The following is a 20,221-nucleotide window of genomic DNA, read 5'->3' as shown; positions in this document are numbered from 1 at the left end:
CTTAATTTCTCCCCTCTGATGATAAAGCATTTGAGCCACATTCCTGTCAAAGTTATGGCACCAAGGACACATTGTGAAGTGTATTGTTCTATTATGTTTGATCCCAGCTGATTCTACTACGAGACAAGTCAGCTCCGAGAATTAAATCTGACTTGATACATCATAGGTCTTTTTTAAAAATTATAGTTAACATGGCTGTCAATCACTCCAGTCTTTCAATCATTGCAGAATATCATTAATAACAAAGCAGAAGGTTATTATACACAAGAAGAACCAGACTTTAATTCCTAATTACAGACCAGTGTTTCGAAAAAAATCTTCAAACAAACTGCAAAACAAAATTTTCAATCTATTTTCCACACCACTGATTTACAGAGATTCAAGTCCAGAGAAAGTACGTCCCATCTCTCAATTTCTTAGAGTTCTACTTAACAGGCTCCTAACAGTTTTTTTTGTCATAGTCTGGGAGACAATTCAATGAGTTCTTCCCAAATCTGTGAAACTCCATCTCTTCTACGACTCTGAAATTCTAAGCTTTCTCAGTTCTAATAACTTGCAGATAGCTAAACAAATTTGCCAGGTTTGGAAGCTGTAAAAACTCAGTTTTCTACTGAGACAACTGTGTTTTATTCAAGCTGCCATATACTTTTATAAGAGCAGCAAACTAAACTTGCTTCTGACCCAGTCATGTAACCTAAAAACTTTCAATTTCTGGGTTTTCTATGTTAAAAATAATCTTTGACTATTCTGAATTGAAAATAAGCTAACAGCCTTTAATGTTTATTCTCCTTGTCAGAAACCCCAGAGTGGAAAATTCTTAGCTCATTAACATTCTAGGGGTTTACAGTCACCTACTCTCTGACACATACTGATTAGGTCACTGCTCCAGGAGCTTTTGTTAAAGAAAAACGTCACAGACATAATCCATACTCTATACGGCACTATTCTGAAATCCAGTCTCTAAAAGTGATATTTATGGATATATCACACACCTTTTATCACAATAGTACAGTCAAAATGGTTATATACAATTACTGTCTTATTTCCCATTGGATAAATAGTAATTCAGGAGATCATGCAGATTGAATGTGTCCCGAAAATACTTTATTCTTGCCCTAAAAAGCCAGTAGTATCATCATGAGATCAGTAGGGTATACATAAAATATGACATTTTCGTAGAATATAACATTTGTTTTTGGTGGATTCACCTGGGAAACCTCTAAGTTTGATGACCTTAAGGCTTCATCCACAGCTAAAACATCCTTCCTCAGACAAGGGACCAAAGCTGCAAATAATACTCGGGGGGTGGTCTCACCAAGAGCCTATCCAGTTACAACAAGACATCCCTGTTCCTGGACTTGAATCCCTTCAGTAACATACCATATGACTTCTTCACTGATGCACCTGCATGATTTATATGTACACTGTAAACATCAATGAGTTAAAGGACTGCTCTTATAATCATTTTCTGCAGGATAAGACAGCCCTCGTGGGCTTTGGCTGGAGGACAACAGCAGAAATGTATTAATTAGATGGAAAATAGCATGGAACACACCAATCTCTTCCCACCTTCATTAATGATAAGGCACCATGCAAATTCTATACACATCCCTCTTGAACCATTTGGAACCACAGTAAATTTTCTAGAAATGAACAATAAAATGGTCTTCATGTTTGTTGCTCTCCTTCATGTGCCATAGTTGCTCATGATGCACCTGATAATTGGACAATGAGAAATATCAGTCCAATGTGCTACTTCTAAACCTGAACCTTTTAGTCTAATATTGGAGTGAAGCAAATTCATGGGAAATGATTTACAGACAGCTGATGATGCTATCTCAGCCTTGTAGATACACGTAGCCAGAAGAAGTCTTTGTCACCAAAATTTCCACCTCCATCATCCTTGACAATTCTATAGCTGTCACTGTGTACATAGCAGGACTGAAGGCATTCTGTGTTCCACAGTAAACATTTTCCATCCAAATCCCTTTGCTCCATTTCTCAAGGTGAAGCAAGCAAGTTCGACCTGGAGCCCAGTTTCAAAACTCATTTCCCAATCTTTCACTGTCCTCTTCATTTTAGTGGTATCTACCTTTATTCCTTTGTCAAACATGCCCGGTGCTGCGTTTATATGTGCAGTGTGGAAACAGGCAGATAAGCTGGATCATCTACACTCCTGAAACCATATTTACATTTGCACAAACAAACTGTACGCACTCAACAATGACACCCAAAATGTATAGAAACTAATTTAAATCGGGTCTACTATGAATTCCTTATCTCTTTGTGTCTCTGAACTCTGTAGAGCTTCCCAGTTTAAATCAGCGATGTGTACCTTTCCAAGGAATTTATTCTCTACTTGCATTTCCACAGAAGTGGTTGTATGCAATATTTTGTGCTTTCTGCTGCCCTTTTATCAAACAGGATTTCTGTCGCACAGATTGCTAGCTATGATATTGGCAGCTGGTGGTAACAGCAATCTCCGCGCAAAGCATAGTCAATAGCCAATAATGACTGCAGGAGGGAAGAGGGCAGGAAGGTCCAGGTTCAACTCAGGCAACCATTGGCTCAGCTCAGATCATGAGTGAAGTGTCTTATCTTCATCATCTCTGCTTTGAGAGGACATGGTAGAGTTACATGATCAGGATCCCTGACATCTGTCGAGGCAGCTGTACTTTGTTAATAACATCAGTGTGGAATGTTTATGGAGCCGAAACTGCCAAGCAGTTGCAGTTGGTTGGCTCCCAATGCTGGTTTGTGGATTTGCAGACGTTTTGTTCCAATGTTGGGTAACATCATCAGTGCAGCCTCCGATGAAGGGCCATTGTGTTTTCCCACCTGGTTTTCAAACTCTGGAGTTTGTTGAGCAGGATTACCTCACTTATGGTTATGCTTCACAGTGGAATGTATATGGGATCGAGCTCTATGTGTTTGTTGACGGCTTTCTTAGTGGAGTACCACACTTCTAGGAATTCCTGTGCTTGTTTCTGCTTTGCTTGTCCCAGGATCTTCGCGTCGTCCGGGTCAAACTCCAAGGTAACCCAGCTCAACAGGCCCCAAAGTTTAAATACCAGGTGCGAAAACACAATGGCACTTCACTGGAGGTTGTACTGATGATGTGACCCAGCAGGGTAACAAAACATCTGCAGAACAATGAACCAGCTTGGCAAGCCATCCAAACACAACACCCACAACCCGAGCTACAAATCTACTCTAAACCCTCACTGTCAAACAGCTGCGGGTCACTTTTGTCCCAGAACTCAGGGTACTGATGCATTGTTATAGTTACACAGGCCTTCTTTCCCTCAGAACAACAAGTCAATTAATTATCTCATGAAAAGAAGTTGACAGAATGTATCCAGTTTACACTTTGACGAGGTGGCCAGTTTTACGAGAACATTAATGGTGGTGCCCCATCAAGAGTCTGAGCAATTATGTGTTGCTAATGTGTTGTAATGGCCTTTATTCCTTTACTGGATCCCCTTCTCAGTCACTAATTGCTGTTTCTCTCAAGCTTAAGTGCCTCTCATCAACCTTTCAGCTTCGAGCACCAGTTATTATCATTAGTTAGAAAGGGAAGCTGCCTTCTTCCCAAGTAATGGAGTGCCTCCTCCAAAATCTCAATGAGTGACTACATGCTGGCAGTTGGCAGATAAGGAAAAGTAAATTTGATCTTTTTATTCTTTCATACGATGCCAATGGCATTGGCAAGATCCGCTTCAGTTACTCTAATTTCTTTTCCTAATTGCCCTTAAACTGAGTGGCTTGCTAGGCTATTTTAGCAGGCAGTTCAAATCCAATGGGGTGGTGCAGTGGCTAGCACTGCTGCCTCATAGCACCTGGAACCTGGGTTCAATTCCACCCTTGGACAACTGTCTGTGTGGAGTTTGCACATTCTCCCCGTGTCTGTGTGGGTTTCCTCCGGGTGCTCCGGTTTCCTCCCACAGTCCAAAGATGTGCAGGTTAGGTGGATTAGCCATGCTAAATTGCCCATAGTGTTCAGGGGTGTGTCGATTAGGGGGATGGGTCTGGGTAGGGTTATCTGAGGGTCAGTCTGGGCTTGTTGGGCCAAAGGGCCTGTTTCTACATTCACATTGCTGTCGGTCTGGAGTGGCACATAGGCCAGGCAAGGTTATGGTATCAGATGGGTTATTAAAACAATCAAAGGGTAGTTTTGTTGCATCATTTGTGTGGCTACTTTCAGATCTTGATTTGTATTACATTCAATTTATTGATTAAAAAATCCAGTTGCATTATCATTTTGCCATGGCCTGCCCATCAAATCCATTAATACTTCAAGATACCTCAAATAGATCATTTCTTAGACCATTCCAAACTCAAGAGAGTACAAATCAAATTTACATTACTGTCTCTATAATTTAACCCTTTCAACATTAGTGTCATGCTGATAATTTGTGCTACATTTTCAGCAAGGTCAATAAATCTGTCCTATGTTATAGTGTCTAACACTGAAAGCAACATTTCAAATTGAGTTTGACCACGTCTCTGTACAAGTAAAACATAATTTCCTGACTTGAATTTGTCTTAAGGTAAAGACCATTACACCATTCGCTTTCTGTGTTTTTGAACCTGAGCTGAAGCCTTCTTTTATTCATTCTTGGGATGTGGGTATCGCTGGCTGGCCAGCATTTATTGCCCATCCCTAGTTGCCCTTGAGAAGTTGGTGGTGAGCTGCCTTCTTGAACTGCTGCAGTCCATGTGGTGTAGGCAGACTCTCAGTACTCTTCGGGAGGGAATTCTGGGATTTTAACCCAGAGACAGAGAAGGACAAACAGTACATTTCCAAGTCAGGATGGTGAGTGGCTTGGAGGGGAATTTGGAGGTGGTGGTGTTTCGGGATATCTGCTGCCCTTGTCCTTTGAGAAGGAATTAGCATGGGTTTGGATGAGGATCTTTGGTGAATTTCTGCAGTGCATTTGTTGATGGTATACACTGCTGCTACTGAGCATTGGGCGTAGAGGTAGGGTGCTTGTGGATGTGGTTCCAATCACGAGGGCGGCTTTTGGTGGTCTGTGAATACCCACTTTTCTTTGTTCCTTCATAGTTCCTAACTATTCACTACTAAAATATTCTGATCTGTCTCTCAATTCCAAAGTCAATGATTTCTCACTTTACCACGTTGAACTCTATCTGCTACTATTTTGCGAAACATTTACCTGACTGCTTCCCTTTGTAACTTACCCTTTCAAATCACACAACCTACAACAATTTTCCAGCTATTTGTAACTCTTGACCTTTGAAGTCATAGATTTGAGATCAAAAGTGTAGAGCAAAAAAATACAAATTCAACTTCACCCCCCCAAAGAAGGTGATGGGATTGGCAATAATTTGAACTGGTGAATGCAGCAAATATCTTAAGGTACTTCAGGTAAAGGAAGTGTAGAAGGGGAACAGGTCTAACATTCTTAGGCATGATATTAAGGTAGCATCGAGATGCTTGGTGAAAGAAGTAGATTCTGAAGTTGTGGGAAGCTGTAGCTGAATTGAGGGGCTAGTTGGGAGCATTTCAGAGTGTAGGACCAAGACAGCTCATGGCACTTAAGGTTAAAAAAGAAACGAATAGTAGGCTTGTGTCAGAATAGCAGGAAATAGGAACTGCAGAATGGAGAAATTTATGGGACTTCAGATATATAAATCTCTAATACTTAATGGGCTCCACCATAGAGTATTAAAATAAACAGATTTTTTTTTTAAAAGTGCAGGTGCATTTGTCCTCTTCTTGCAAAACATTGCTTATTGAGGAACTGTTTTTGTCGTTTACAAAATTTCAATTTTAGTTCCACTATTTAAGAGAAAGAAAAATGCATGACGAGGATTCTGATATCTACCATTGTCAGCATGGAATTGTGAGTTAGCTCTTTAAAATACTCACTAGTGTGGTATACCACAAGAATCTTCTGCATCAAGACTCAGTTAAACAGGTTGCTGAATTTTATCAGATAACAAGGTGTACAGCTAATGAACACAGCAGACCAAGCAACATCAGAGGAGCAGGAAAGCTGATGTTTAGGGTGTAGAGAAGGGTCGAGACCCAAAACATCAGCTTTCCTGCTCCTCTGATGCTGCTCAGCCTGGTGTGTTCGTCCAGATCTACACCTTGTTATCTCAGATTCTCCAGCATTGGCAGTCCCTACTACCGTTGAATTTTCTCAAATGTCCACTGCATTCATGCTCTTAACTGATTGATACTGCACTCAAAAACATTCAGGACTATAAATGTTTATGATTAAAAAGCTTTACATCAAGTACATGTCCTTGAGTCTGAAAAATATACATCATACAGCAACGTATCTTTGAGTTCAGAACTTTTGACAGACTCAGATTGAATATGAATTGGCAACAACTCAGTGTGAACAATGCTACTGGGGTGAAATATGACTCATGATACTTTCACATTCCACAAGTTGTAAATTGAAACCATGGTCCACATTGCATGCACATCAAATATGAACACAAAAAGTGACAGCTAAGTGGAGCAAGACTTCCTCCTTCAGGAAATCTCACATTACTGTTTAGGATAACAGATTAGCCTCCAATGTTGGGTGCAAGCCATTGTTGCATTTGATGATTGCTTTAAGGCAGCAAATATTTATGTAAGGCAAATAGGTTGCAAAAGTGGAGTTGCAAAAGTCTCAGTCCCAAGAATACGTCTTTCCTTATCCACAAACACATGAACACATCTCCTGACACTGGCCACTTCTCAATCTCCAGGCAGCTCCATCTTTGCCTCAGTTCAGACCTTCTGTTCATTCCTAATTTAGTTCCCACTTCACTTATTGCTCTTCCCCTCCCTACCCTTTTAATGCTCCTTGGCTCCAAAGATCCTCTCACATCCTAAAATGCAACGAGAAGTAAAGTAAGAGGCAACCGATTTGAGTAAAGATCTAATTAACAAACTGGAGGGAACATGGCAAAAACCATCAATAAATGTACTTACGGTTTAGATTGTCATCCTAAACATGTTTATTTTCACAGAGACACTTATATTCATGGTTGTAAGACAATGTTTGTTCATTCGAAGATCAATACCCATTCATATCAAATCCCGATCTAGAAATTAACTTTTGTTCACATGGTTACAAAAGATATATGCAGCATCCATGGAAAACTGTATTAATGGCAGCATGACAAACTAATAAGGAATAAAGATGGTCTTCAACAATTTAGTTGTAGAATTCAGTGAATAAAATGGACTGAAGGTACCCTCATGCATTTCTATGTTTATTTTATTGGTAAGAGGTAAAGGAGTGGATTTTCAAAATTTCAGCCGAATTGAACTTTAGTTGCAGTTTCCCCACATATTACAAAAACCACTCGACTGCATTTCCATATTGGAAATAAAAATTTGCTTGTTTCTGCAAAAGGCAGCTGCATTGTGCTATTAGTTTTATGTTAAACTAAAAACCTATTTAAAAGAGAAGCTTGGACAAAATGGAATTTGTTAACACCCTACTGATAATGCACTGAGATGTTACATTTACCGCATGGGGTCATCTTCAATCGTAATGTTGCACTTGGGAGCTCATGTTGAGAAAATGCAGACACATTCTCCCTGAGTTTATGCACGCCTGTTTTCTAAGAGATAGTAAGAATTGTCGATGCTGGAGTCAGCGATAACACAGTGTGGAGCTGGCGGAACAGAGCAGGCCAGGCAGCATCAGAGGAGCAGGAAAGTTGATGTTTTGGGTCAGGACCCTTTTTCAGAAATTTTCTTGCTTTCTAAGACATCTTTAAGGGATTAAATATCTACCTTCTGTGCTGATCAAAAGTGTTTTCCCAAATTCTTTTTGCCTCATTCGGAGAAACACGTAACGGATTTCTTACTTCGCATTAGTTGTGTAAAAATTAATATATGACCGAGAAGCCTATCTGTAAACATAACCAAATACGTATCCCGAATCACATGCCAATCATTTATATAGGTTTGCAGAAAATATAACTAACAGTGTGTCAATCAAAGGCAGCATGGGAACATTTAGGTTCCCATGAAACAAAAAATGATACTCTCCATTGATGAGGCTAAGGGGATTTCTGTGGATGGTGTTAAGGCATGGCCAGATATTTTATGTGGCTAAGAAAGAGGATAAACATAAGGTTTAGCATGAGAACATCCAGATGGTGAATATATGTCATTCACCCGCACATGAAAGTCTTTGTGGAACAGATCATTCAATTTGACCAAAAGTGCCACAATAATTCATGATTTCATTCAGTACGATTTCGCAATACATGTTCCCTTCAAAATGATGGTCGTTGTTAAGAACACAAAACACAATAAATGACTGTGAACAGTTCTGGTTAGATGCCTGTTTTGGTTCAAAGGCTTCAAATTTGTTGCTGAATGAGAAGATGAATGGGGATAAGCCCTACATCAAAGGCCTGAGCACACAACCTCGCTTGACACTTCAGTACAGTATTAAATTAGTTGTGGATGCGAAAGATTGACTATAACACTACTCAAAGGATAACATAGGAGTTCTTTCAGTGCTGTGGGTAACATTCTTCTCACAACCAACATCACTAAACAGAAAACAGAAACATTGCAGTGCATGGAATCTTGCTGTGCACAAATTGGGTTCCCTTTCCCCCTACATTGCAATAACTATGCTACTAAAGTACTTCTTACAATCCTTACAGTGTGGAACTAGGCCATTCCACCCATTGAATCAACACTGACCTCTGAAAAGCATCCCACTCAAACCTAACCCACCAACACCCCCCATCCCTTTAAACCTGCATCTTCCATGGTTAGAAATAATGGGAACTGCAGATGCTGTAGAATCCAAGATAACAAAGTGTGGGGCTGGATGAACACAGCAGGCCAAGCAGCACCTTAGGAGCGTAAAAGCTGATGTTTGGGGCCTAGACCCTTCATCAGAGAAGGGGGATGGGGAGAAGATTCTGAAATAAATAGGGAGAGAGGGGGAGGTGGACTGAAGATGGATAGAGAAGAAGAAAAGTGGAGAGGAGAGTTTGGGTGGGGAGGTAGGAAGGGGATAGGTCAGTCCTGGGAGGATGGACATGTCAAGGGGGTGGGGTGAGGTTAGTAGGTAGGAAATGGAGGTGCGGCTTGAGGTGGGAGGAGGGCATAGTTGAGAGGAAGAACAGGTTAGGCAGGCGAGGATGAGCTGGGCTGGTTTTGGGATGCACTGGGGGGAGGGGAGACTTTGAAGCTGGTGAAGTCCATACTGATACCATTGGGCTGCAGGGTTCCCAAGCGGAATCTGAGTTGCTGTTCCTGCAACCTTCGGGTGGCATCATTGTGGCACTGCAGGAGGCCCAGATGGACATGTCGTCCAAGGAATGGGTGGGGGAGTTGAAATGGTTTGTGACTGGGAGGTGCAGTTGTTTACTGCGAACCAAGCGGAGGTTAATGGTTCATTAATTCCATGGTTAATCCACCTCGTCTACACATCCCTGGACACTACAAGGCAATTTAGTATGGCCAATTCACCTAACCTGCACATCTTTCAACTGAGAGGGGAAACCAGAGCACCCAGGGGGACCCACACAGGGAGAATTTGCAAACTCAACAGAGACAGTTGACCGAGAGTGGAATTGAACCTGGGTGTCAGTCACTGTGAGGCAGTAGTGCTAACCATCAAGCCACTGTACCACCTTTTGTTCAAGCACTTTGGGACGTCCTGAAGTAACTGAAAGGCATTGGATAAATGCAAGCTGTTCTTTCATAACTTTGTCACTGGACAATGGACATGACACCTGACACTCCAAAGAGGCCTTTCGAGCATGGGACTCTGCATAATAGTGCAACAAGAGATAGTAGGAACTGCAGATGCTGGAGATTCCGAGATAACAGATGGACTTCAGTAAAGCCTTTGAGAAGGTTCCACATGGTAGGCTATCGGAGAAAATACGGAGGCATGCGATTGAGGGAGATTTAACAGTTTGGATTAGAAACTGGCTTTCTGTAAGAAGGCAATGAGTGGTGGTTGATGGAAAATATTCAGCCTGGAGTCCGGTTACTAGTGGTGTGCCTCAAGGATCCGTTTTGGGACCACCACTGTTTGTCATTTTTATAAATCACTTGGATGTAGGCATAGGTGGATGGGTTAGTAAGTTTGCAGATGACACTAAAGTTAGTGGAGTGGTGGACAGTGTGGAAGAATGTTGCAGGTTGCAGGGAGACTTAGATAAACTGCAGAATTTGGCTGAAAGGTGGCAAATGGAGTTCAATGCGGATAAACGTGAGGTGATTCACTTTGGGAAGAATAATAGGAAGGCAGAATACTGGGTCAATGGAAAGATTCTTGGTGGTGTGGATATGCAGAGGGATCTTTTTGTCCATGTACATAGAAAGTTGCCACCCAGGTTGATAGTGCTGTTAAGAAGGCTTATGGTGTATTAGGTTTTATTGGTAGAGGGATTGAGTTCTGGAGCCGTGATGTCATGCTGCAAGTATACAAAACACTAGTGCGGCCTCACTTGGAATATTGCATGCAGTTCTGTTCGCCCCATTGCAGGAAGGATGTGGAAGCATTGGAAAAGGTGCAGAGGAGATTTACCAGGATGATTTACCTATGAAGAAAGGCTGAGGGATTTGGGTCTGTTCTCATTGGAGAGAAAAAGTCTAAGAGGGGATTTAATAGAGACATACAAGATGATTAGATAGGGTGGACAGTGAGAGCCTTTTTCCGAGGATGATGACATCAGCATGTACAAGGGGGCATAGCTACAAATTGAGGGGTGATGGATATAAGACAGATGTCAGAGGCAGGTTCTTTATTCAGAGAGTGGTAAGGGTGTGGAATGCCCTGCCTGCCAATGTAGTGAACTCAGTCACATTAGGGGCATTTAAACAGTCCTTGGACAAGCATATGCACGACGATGGGATAGTGTAGGGGGATGGGCTTAGATTAGCTCACAGGTCGGCGCAACATTGAGGGTCGAAAGGCCTGTTCTGCGCTGTATTATTCTATGTTCTATAATGAGGTGTAGAGCTGGATGAACACAGCATTCCGGATCTAGGCCCGAAACGTCAACCTTCCTGCTCCTCCAATGCTGCTTGGCCTGCTGTGTTCATCCAGCTCTGCACCTTAATAGCACAACAGTATGGATTATACTGCTCAGGTGCTCAAAATGAAATGTCTTTTCTTACAGAAAATCAAAAATTTGTGCAACTTTAACATCCATTTCTGTCACTCTGTGCGACGTGTGGTTTTAAAGCAGGACAGTGTTGTATACTTCAGAGGGCAGCTATGAATGTGAGGGAGCAGGGGGTGAGTGACCGATAAAAGGCAAAGAAGGTACAGTCTTGAGGATCCAAGTAGGAAGGGTTGCTGTCTGACTGCTGGGGGCAAACACTCATCCACCTCCTGCATTGCTAACACTGTGACGCATACAGTATGCTTTCTTATTCTGCCAACTCACTGTGGCTTATATTGTAAAATACAATGCTTCCAAAGATTGACTTTTGCCATTTTTCAACCGCAGTGAGAGCATGTGTAATTGCAACAAGATATATGTGTGATCAACATTCCCTGGTAAAAGACAAGTAACACGCAGAATCTTTTCTGAGAATAGATTCTGGTCGAATTCTGGATATTGGTTTTCCAATTAAACAGAGGAAGGGAGGGAATTGTTGACCGATTAACAAATGGATAGTGTCAGTGTAATCAATCTACCCTAGAAATGCTGCATATTTCAGAAAATTGGCTATATCTAGCCAGCATTGTATGATATGTAGAAAGATGTCCAGGGCACCCCTTATTTCTGTGAACTGCACCTTGGCTGACTCTGCAAATGTTTCCTGCCATTGCCTGTAACGAGCCAGTAGATTGATTTAGTGTAGATTTCACATCCAGGAAATGACATGCGTCATTGATCAGGTCTCCAATGAACACCACTTTCATACAAACTGTTTTTTGCTGAGGTGTAAATGTATCTTACAACGGAGTGTATACTGGAAGGCTTTACATGCCCATGACCCCGCTGGGATATCCTACTTACAGTTTCTGCTTTAGCAGTCCAATGTCACCAACAACAAACTTGAAAGCTAACTCAGGTTTCTGTGTTTGCTGAAAGGCATACATTTCCCCCAGAGCCCTCCACCTCAGTAAACCCTCTGTATATTTGCATAGTTCCCACTGATACTGCAATGATAAACATCTCATAATGTATAAAATCTGTGTTTCAATGCAGTTTAAAAACTATTAATGTACAGGTAATTGCAACAGATGGAGCGAAATTCAATGTTTGAAGTACCAACAGTAACATACACTTTTATTAACGAGCAACAAATTTTTAATGTTGACACTTCCCTTAACGCATCCTCAATGCCATCACTGAAAACTTTGGACTGGAAATTCTGACTTTAGGCAACAATTTTAAAATAAATCATCTTTCATTCTGTTCATTACGATAGTTGCTACACACTTCAAAGCCACTTCTTTGACTATAAAGCACTTCGAGATGTCCTGAGGTTGTAACAGGTGCTATATAAATGCAAGTTCATTTTTTTACTGAACAAAATAAGATGCAACTTTAGATAAACCAGCTGTTTGTAAAAGAAATTGCACCTACCAGCTCAACTCTTCCAAATCCTCCAACTCCCAGCGTATCAATGATGTTAAAATCACATAGTTTCAGGTTTGAAAAGAAGGCAGACTCAGCTTCATATCTAGATTTTGTCACATGAAAAAACGGAAAGTTCTTAGTTGTGATGAAATGGCAGTTCTGCAGCATTATTACAGGATGGAAGGGCAATGCAACTGATCTGTTCTTAGTTGCTTCATCAACTGAGACCTATATTTTCTTGTATAAACTGACCATGTTCTGACCCCAGAAATCCGACTCAAAAATGTTTACGCTTTGCTGTTCCTCTACATTCATCAACTCAGAAAATTTAACTAAGGGTCTTGCTGGTATTAGTTCTGGACCACGCACATTCCTCTGCATGCCTCTAATTTCTTCATTTCACGTTGGCAAATTTTTTTTTATGAGCAATTTACATAATCCATTATTGAAGGCAAGAGAAGGAGGACGTAAGTTTTTAGGTTTCCATATCTCATTGTGAGAAGCACCTCCCAAACCAATTCCTCGCCTACAGCTGGCACAGCATATCGAAATGGGAGGGATCAGAAATGCCAAGTCCATAAAAGTCAGTCGTGAGCAGACACATCCAGTTCTGCACTAGGAAACAGTTCACAGTGAATATCACAAAATATTTCCCCATAACGTTGCACTTGGCTTCAAGGAATTAGACAGCACAAGTGTTCATTAATGCTTCACTAAGAAGTTGCCTTTTCTGAACTGAGTGGCAATATAAGAAAGGAAAAGTCAAACGCTGCCAAAAATGAATTACCTGAATTTAGAGTCTGACAAATACAGATGAGAATGTTGAAGCCCCACATCCATTAACTAACATGCCGGCAGCACTAAAAATAGCAACATGTGGTGTGCCCTGGTATGAGGAGAAAAATCTGACGATATGCACTCTGGATAGGCATCTGGTGGCTAAAAAAGGGTTAACCACATGATCTGATAAATGACCTTTAACCCATTTTATTGCATGCTTCAGTGATTGGTGCTGAAATGCCTTGTGAGAACCAATCTTTGCCCTTTTCTCAATATGGCATTTTGGAATTATTTTCCTGTTTTAAAGACTAACTGATTTCATTTAAGCCCACAGTCATAATAGTGCACAAATGCTTCCTGATAAACAGATAATTATATTTAAAAATGCCTTGTTGATGTAAGACTTAGTTGTATTTGTATCCAGTTTGAATCTGTGAAGGAATATTTTGAGGTACATCAGAAATTGAACAACACCCCAAATTACTCATTATCTCTGATCTGCTGATGGAAGACAGGATGTTACTGCTTAACTCAGATGGCAGACATTTCGATATGTAAATTCAATTCTGGAATATAGAAAGGACCATCATCTGAGGACTCAAAATGTGTATGTTGTACAGGGTCTGCACAATGTTAGCTCACAGGTCTCCAAAGGATAGTCCAGGGACATTATATTAATGATCTATCTGTCTATCTTCACAGATGGATAATAAAGATCTGGTAATGCTAATCAAAAAACAGAAAACCTCCCAAAGGTGCTCCTATTGACTTTCTGTTCAATCTTCTATCCCTTTCTGCAAAGTGCTCGATTTTCTTACCACCTCCTAAATACTACCTTTTCTTTAACTCTATGTTTCAATCCCTCTATTTAGATTTCTGTCATTGCTACAGCATCAAAGCAGCTGATTAAAGTCACAAATAATAATCGATGTGACAGAGATCATGGTAAACTGGTCCTCCTCTTCCTCAACTTGTCTGCAAACTTCAACACAGCCGACTACTTATCCTCCTTGCTGCCTCTCATGGGTGTAACAGTCCTCTGCTCATTCCATTTTTCTCTGCCCAGTTGCGGACAACAAAAGCTATTCATCCCACTCATGTTACAACACCTCTGCAATTTCCCAACAAACTACCCTGCTCCCTTTCTATTTCTCATCACTGTGCTATCCTTTGGTTATATCGTCCAAAAATATAATCTCAGTCTCCATCTACTCAAAGTCACCACTAACCTTTATCTCACCATCAATTCTCTTTACCCTGCCATTATCACTCATTTGCCATACTGCTTGTCCAGCTTTTCAAGACAAATGAGCAGAAATGTCCACCAGCCACATACAAGGCAAAAACTCAATCTATCCCTGTCAGAAATTCCATTCCCTTTTGCATCAGTTCAATTCTTCTCACTGGGGACTGTGTGTGGTTTATCCAAACTTCTTCACATTATTATGTTGTAGATAACCCTGAGATGGACTTCCAATTATTTACACACACTATCAACCTCTGTAACATCATCCAACTCTGGCCTTGCCTCAGCGCATCTGCTGCTGAAATTCCTACCCACGCCTTTGTTACTTTGAGACTTGACGATTCCAATGATTTCCTGGCTGACCTTAGAACTTCCATCTTGCAAAGACTTGAAGTTATCCAGAACATTGCTTCCTGCATTTTAGCTCATCTATCATTCCTCTGTTTGCTGAGCCACATTGTATCCCTGCCCACCAACACCTTAATGCTAAAATTCTCAACTTCCCTTCAAATCCCTTGCTGGCCTCATAACTCCCTAACTGCTTCCTGCTTTGTAACCCTTTAAGCTTTCTGTGTTTTTCCAACTGTCATCTTTTTAGAAATCTCTGGTGGCTGTGTCTTCATCTGCTTTAGTCCTAAACTCCATCCATCCTACCCTTCTAACATATCCGTCTCACTATCCTTCTTCCCTCCTTTATAGATGATCCTTAATGTTTCCTGCATCACTGAGTTTTGTGTCACTTGTCTGAATATAGCATGTTGCCCTGAGGTAAATTTTGTTTGATAATGGTGCTGGAAAATCATGCGGGACTTTTTGCAGTGTTGAAGATGTTGTATAAATGCAAGTTCTTGTTATTATTGCTTTTGTTTCCTTCCAAATGGCAAATATGATCAAGTTTTATTGGGCAACATGGCAGTGACCTTAAATAATTTATTTTAAATTATTATACACAATAACGTTAATCGTTTATTTGAAATTGAAGGAAATAAATTTTGGATAAGTATCTCTGCAAGCTCTGGATTATGTGATTGCATGCTTTCCATTCTCTTCACAAAACTAATATTTATTAGTGAGCAGCAATCAATTCACAAACCTATAAAAGAAGCAGCAGATTACAATTCCTTAAAAGTGAATTTGAAGTTTTGGTACTTCCGAGGAAACAAACATTAAGGAAAATTTGACAGAATGTACTGTCCTCTTCTTGAATGCTGTACATTTCCTACAACCTCTTGTGAAGCTAATAGGTTCCTGTGTTCATTTAAATGAGGAACTGGGCTGCCAACAAAGTTAGGTCATGAACAGGACATAATTATATCTGAAACAAAGAAGTCAGGAAATATCCAGGTGTACCTCCATGTAATCAAATTCAGCCTCATTTCTTAATCTAGGCACCTACCTTTTGACTTACCTTGAGTAACAAATGTTTAAAACAGAAAAATAGACCTTTTAACATGTTTAAATTGGTATCAATTCTATTTTTCTTTCTAATTTATTCATGGGATTTGGGTGTCACTGGCTAGGCCAGCATTTGTTGCCTGTTGTATATTGGTCTAGAAGCGTTAATACTGAGGAATGCCATAAGCAGGCTCCAAAATGATTGCACCAGATGGATTTATGGACAGAACCATTTTGGATCTTGAAAGAGTAAGGCCTAACGTTGATTTCCTGATCAGGAGGGGGTCAAATGTTATGGGAAAGGGCAGGATAGTGAACGTGAGGAATGTCGGATAAGACTTGATCTGAGTGAATGATGGAGCAGGCTCGAGGGCCCTGATGGTCCACTCCTGTTCTTATTTTGTAGAGCTTTATGATCTTAATATCTGGTCTTGCTCAAAATTTCTGCAATAGAGTGTAGTGTATCAATGTAACTAGTTGCTAACACATAACAGGTTCCATCTCGTTAACTAAGATGCTGCTAGTTAGAGCAAAAAGTAATCTCCCTCTTCCATATTAGACTAAATGGCCCTATACTTCCCAACACTTAAAAGAGGACATTAGCAACAACCTTCATTATAAGGATAGGGAGATGGATCTGGGTGGGATCTTCTGCCGTGGGTCGATGTGGACTTGATGGGCCAAATGGCCTGCTTCCACACTGTATGGATCCTATGATTAGCGACACAGACAAAGGAAACTGGTTGCATTCTGTAAACAAGAAGTGTGTGAATGATACAATTATTTTCCACTGCTGTCAACACTGAAGAATGCGCAGATTGCAAGAGCTAGCAAGGCTTTTGAGGAAAAACAAGCAATGAGATCGTCAACAAATAGCATTGCCATTGATTCAATTCACAAATCTGCAACAGATGTAACGCAGAGCGCAACATAGCTTATTAAATAAGTAACTATGGCAGATTCAGGATTGATGTCAGAGACTGAGCTGACTTGAATGAACAAGTTCAATTTGAATATTTGACTTCTTTAACTTACCAGGAAAAATCCTACGTATTTGTGGCAGAGATCATGCCATAATAGCTTTTATCAATATTGCAATTGCAGGGGGCAATAAGAGTGGCTGAACCAATGCAAATGTTGAAATACAAAATTTTCAAGCTTCAGCACAATTTGACAAAAAAAATCACCTGCCACAAGTTGAAGGTATGATGCTTACAACTTCCAGGGAAGTCATCAATGAGAAGGGTCAATCAACATTCAATGATACAGAAGACTACAAAGAAGAAATAGCCTGTTTCAGTGGAAAAGACATCATCTGCGGAGGAAATCCAAGACATCAATGGTCTTCCAATTTAAGGCAACCTAGAGACTGCAAATGATCAGGAAGTGAGCCAAAGACTTTATTCATCCACGCATCGAACTAGTAACTTTTCAAAGTCCAAACAGAACATAATTTGAGAGAGTAATGATATCTCCAGATCACTTGAATTTGCAAAATCAGCGACTTGACGCAAGACAGGTTTGTGGCAATTGAAGTATATTCAGAAATGAATAAAATCAATAATGAAAAGAAGTGCTTGTGAGGCTATGTTTTAAATAGTCTAAGAGGGTTAATAATGAGGTGCACCAAAAGTACCATTGATTATGATCATGTCAATTGGTGTCATGGGCAGAACAACTAAAATCTCAAAAGAGTAAGGTCTAACATTTTGTCCTACTGAAAGTCTGTTTAACTAGTTACTAACATGCATTAAATTAAATCTTGTCAACATCAAGGGACTCTTCTAGTTAGACTGGAAGTGGTTTTACTCCATCACAATGGACCACGCAGGTCCTGAAGTTTCCTACACTTAAACAGCATGGCAGTGACCTTCATCATAGCAGTAGCTAATGCACACCAGTGAGCTGAGACACACATAAAACATCGTCCATTCCTCATTGCCCTGGTGCTTTTGAGTTGCCTTTTGCCTCCATTTCATGCATATTGGATTTTTAAACATTTTCAGCATTAGAGAAGCTGTGAGAAATTCTAAATACAAATTTGAAATAATCTTTCTGAACTAGATGCAATAGCTTAGCTGAGGAATTAGTTTTGTTATAAATTGTCAACTAACTAGTGCAGTTTATTAAATTTGTTCACTGAACACTTCTGAAATGATTAACACCAGTGAAGTGGCCACCAGAATATGTCCTTTTTTATAAACATCGCATTTACACCTCAGAACAGCTGTTAATAACAAAGCTGTACAGAGTCAGCAAATCGATCACTATTTTATTTAGCTTTCATGTTCTGTTGAATTTGTTTTTTTTCTGTCAAACTGGCACAGCCAATGTCAGAAATAGGTTGTTATAGAAGGAGAGAAGCTTTACTTTCAAAGTTGATGTTCTCAGGCAGAGCCTTGTTTGATGCGTTGAAGGTGCAGACAATGCTGCGCAGACAATGGCATGCCTTAGAGGCAATCCTTCCTGATTTCCTGGTGAGCTATTCAATTGGGGGAGTGGGGGCTGGAAATCAGGCTCAGTGGACTCCAAAACTAGGTAACATCCCCTAACTGAAGTTCCACACCAGGAATGCCAATTCTGAAAACTTACCGCAGATATGCTTTCAGGGGAAGCATATGAATATCTACTGGTCAGTCATGTTGGAATGAAAATGATTTACCAGATAGAGTGACTATACCACTGAATGAGATTATTCCGACCATCATGAGCATACCCAGCCCTTTATAACACAATCCAATCACTCCCATTCCCCCAATCTATGCTTTCAAGGGAAGCATATGAATGTCTACTGGTCAGTCATGTTTGAGTGAAAATGATTTACCAGATAGAGTGACTATAGCACAGAATGAGATTATTCAGACCATCATGAGCATACCCAACCCTTTATAACACAATCCAATCACTCCCATTCCCCCAATCTGTCCCTGTAAGGCTGCAAGCTTATTTCAAAATGTTCATCTAAATTCCTCTTAAACATGAGTGATCATCTTCTCTCTAATTCTCTCATGAGCATTCTCCAAATCATCATCGCTTGCTGCATCAAATAGTTTTACCACACAATCCCTCTGCATTCCTGGCCTGAAACCTCTTGGCTGTCTTCTGCTGTCTTCCTTGAACCACCAACAAATGAGATCAGCCTTTCTGTATTTCCCTCATCTTGTTCACCTCTACCCAATCTCCCCTTCTCCAAGGATAACAACATCAGCAACTCCAGCCTTTCCTTAGAGCTAAAATCATTATGCCTGGAACTATTCTCAAAAATCTCTCAAGGATCCTCTCATCTTTGCTAAAGTAACCACAACTGGGCACATTTGGCCTAATCAGAACTCTGTAAAGATTCTGCAGAACTTCTCTGTTTTCACACAGATTACCTGTAATTATGAAGCCCAAGTTTCATTTTGTTTTGTTTATTTCTCTCTCAATATATGCTGCCACCTTGAAAGGTCTATGCCCACATACCCAAGGTCAATCTGAACTCGCACTGTGCCTCTCTCTTACCCCTTCTGCTAAAATGCATATCCGCACATTCTGTCTCTATTAAATTACCTTATCACCCTTCCACGGGCTTAACTATATCCTGTCGCAGTCAATAGGTACAATCTCACTATCAGCCATACCTCCAAGTTTAGTATCAGTGGCAAATTATCATTATATAATCCCTATAGTGTGGAAGCATGCCATTCAGCCCAACAAGTCCACACCAACCCATCGCTCTATAACCCACCTAATCTCCACATCCCTGAACACAATGGGCAATTTAGCATGACCAATCTACCTAGCCTGCACAACAATGGGCTGTGGGAGGAAACCGGAGCACCCAGAGGAAACTCACACAGACGCAGGGAGAATGTGTAAACTTCACACAGACAGTTGACCAAGGGTGGAATCAAACCTGGGTTCCTGGTGCTGTGAGGCTGCAGTGCTAACCACTGAGCCACTGTGCCGCCCTAATGTTGCTTTGTATTCCAACATTCAAGTTCTTGATATGTAGTAGAGAAACCAGTTGTCCTAGCACTGATCCTTTGGGAATACTACTGTCTGGCATCCTCTCATCTGAAAAACAATCATTTCAACTCATATTCCGCTTGGGAAGCATGCAACCCAATGGTATCAATGTAGATTTCACCAGCTTCAAAATCCCCCCTCCCCCCACAGCATCTCAAAACCAGCCCAGCTCGTCCCTGCCTCTCTAACCTGTTCTTCCTCTCATCTATCCCCTCCTCCCACCTCAAGCCACATCTC

At 40.7% G+C, this 20,221-nt stretch overlaps 1 protein-coding gene across 3 annotated transcripts in view; it reads right to left on the bottom strand.

Annotated features, from left to right (window-relative positions):
- The window catches only part of prkg1b (protein kinase cGMP-dependent 1b), a 716,840-nt gene that overhangs the window by 49,344 nt on the left and 647,275 nt on the right, over positions 1–20,221 (bottom strand). For all 3 annotated transcript variants that reach the window (XM_059653149.1, XM_059653147.1, XM_059653148.1), the window contains exon 10: positions 12,562–12,658. In XM_059653149.1, coding sequence (XP_059509132.1) covers positions 12,562–12,658 — 97 coding nt within the window. The remainder of the gene's footprint in view (positions 1–12,561; positions 12,659–20,221) is intronic.

The sequence above is a fragment of the Stegostoma tigrinum genome, chromosome 20 (assembly GCF_030684315.1).
Source record: "Stegostoma tigrinum isolate sSteTig4 chromosome 20, sSteTig4.hap1, whole genome shotgun sequence".
In the NCBI taxonomy this organism is placed as follows: Eukaryota; Metazoa; Chordata; class Chondrichthyes; order Orectolobiformes; family Stegostomatidae; genus Stegostoma; species Stegostoma tigrinum.
Note: the sequence above shows the minus strand (reverse complement) of the source record. Positions and strands in the feature narration are given on the sequence as shown.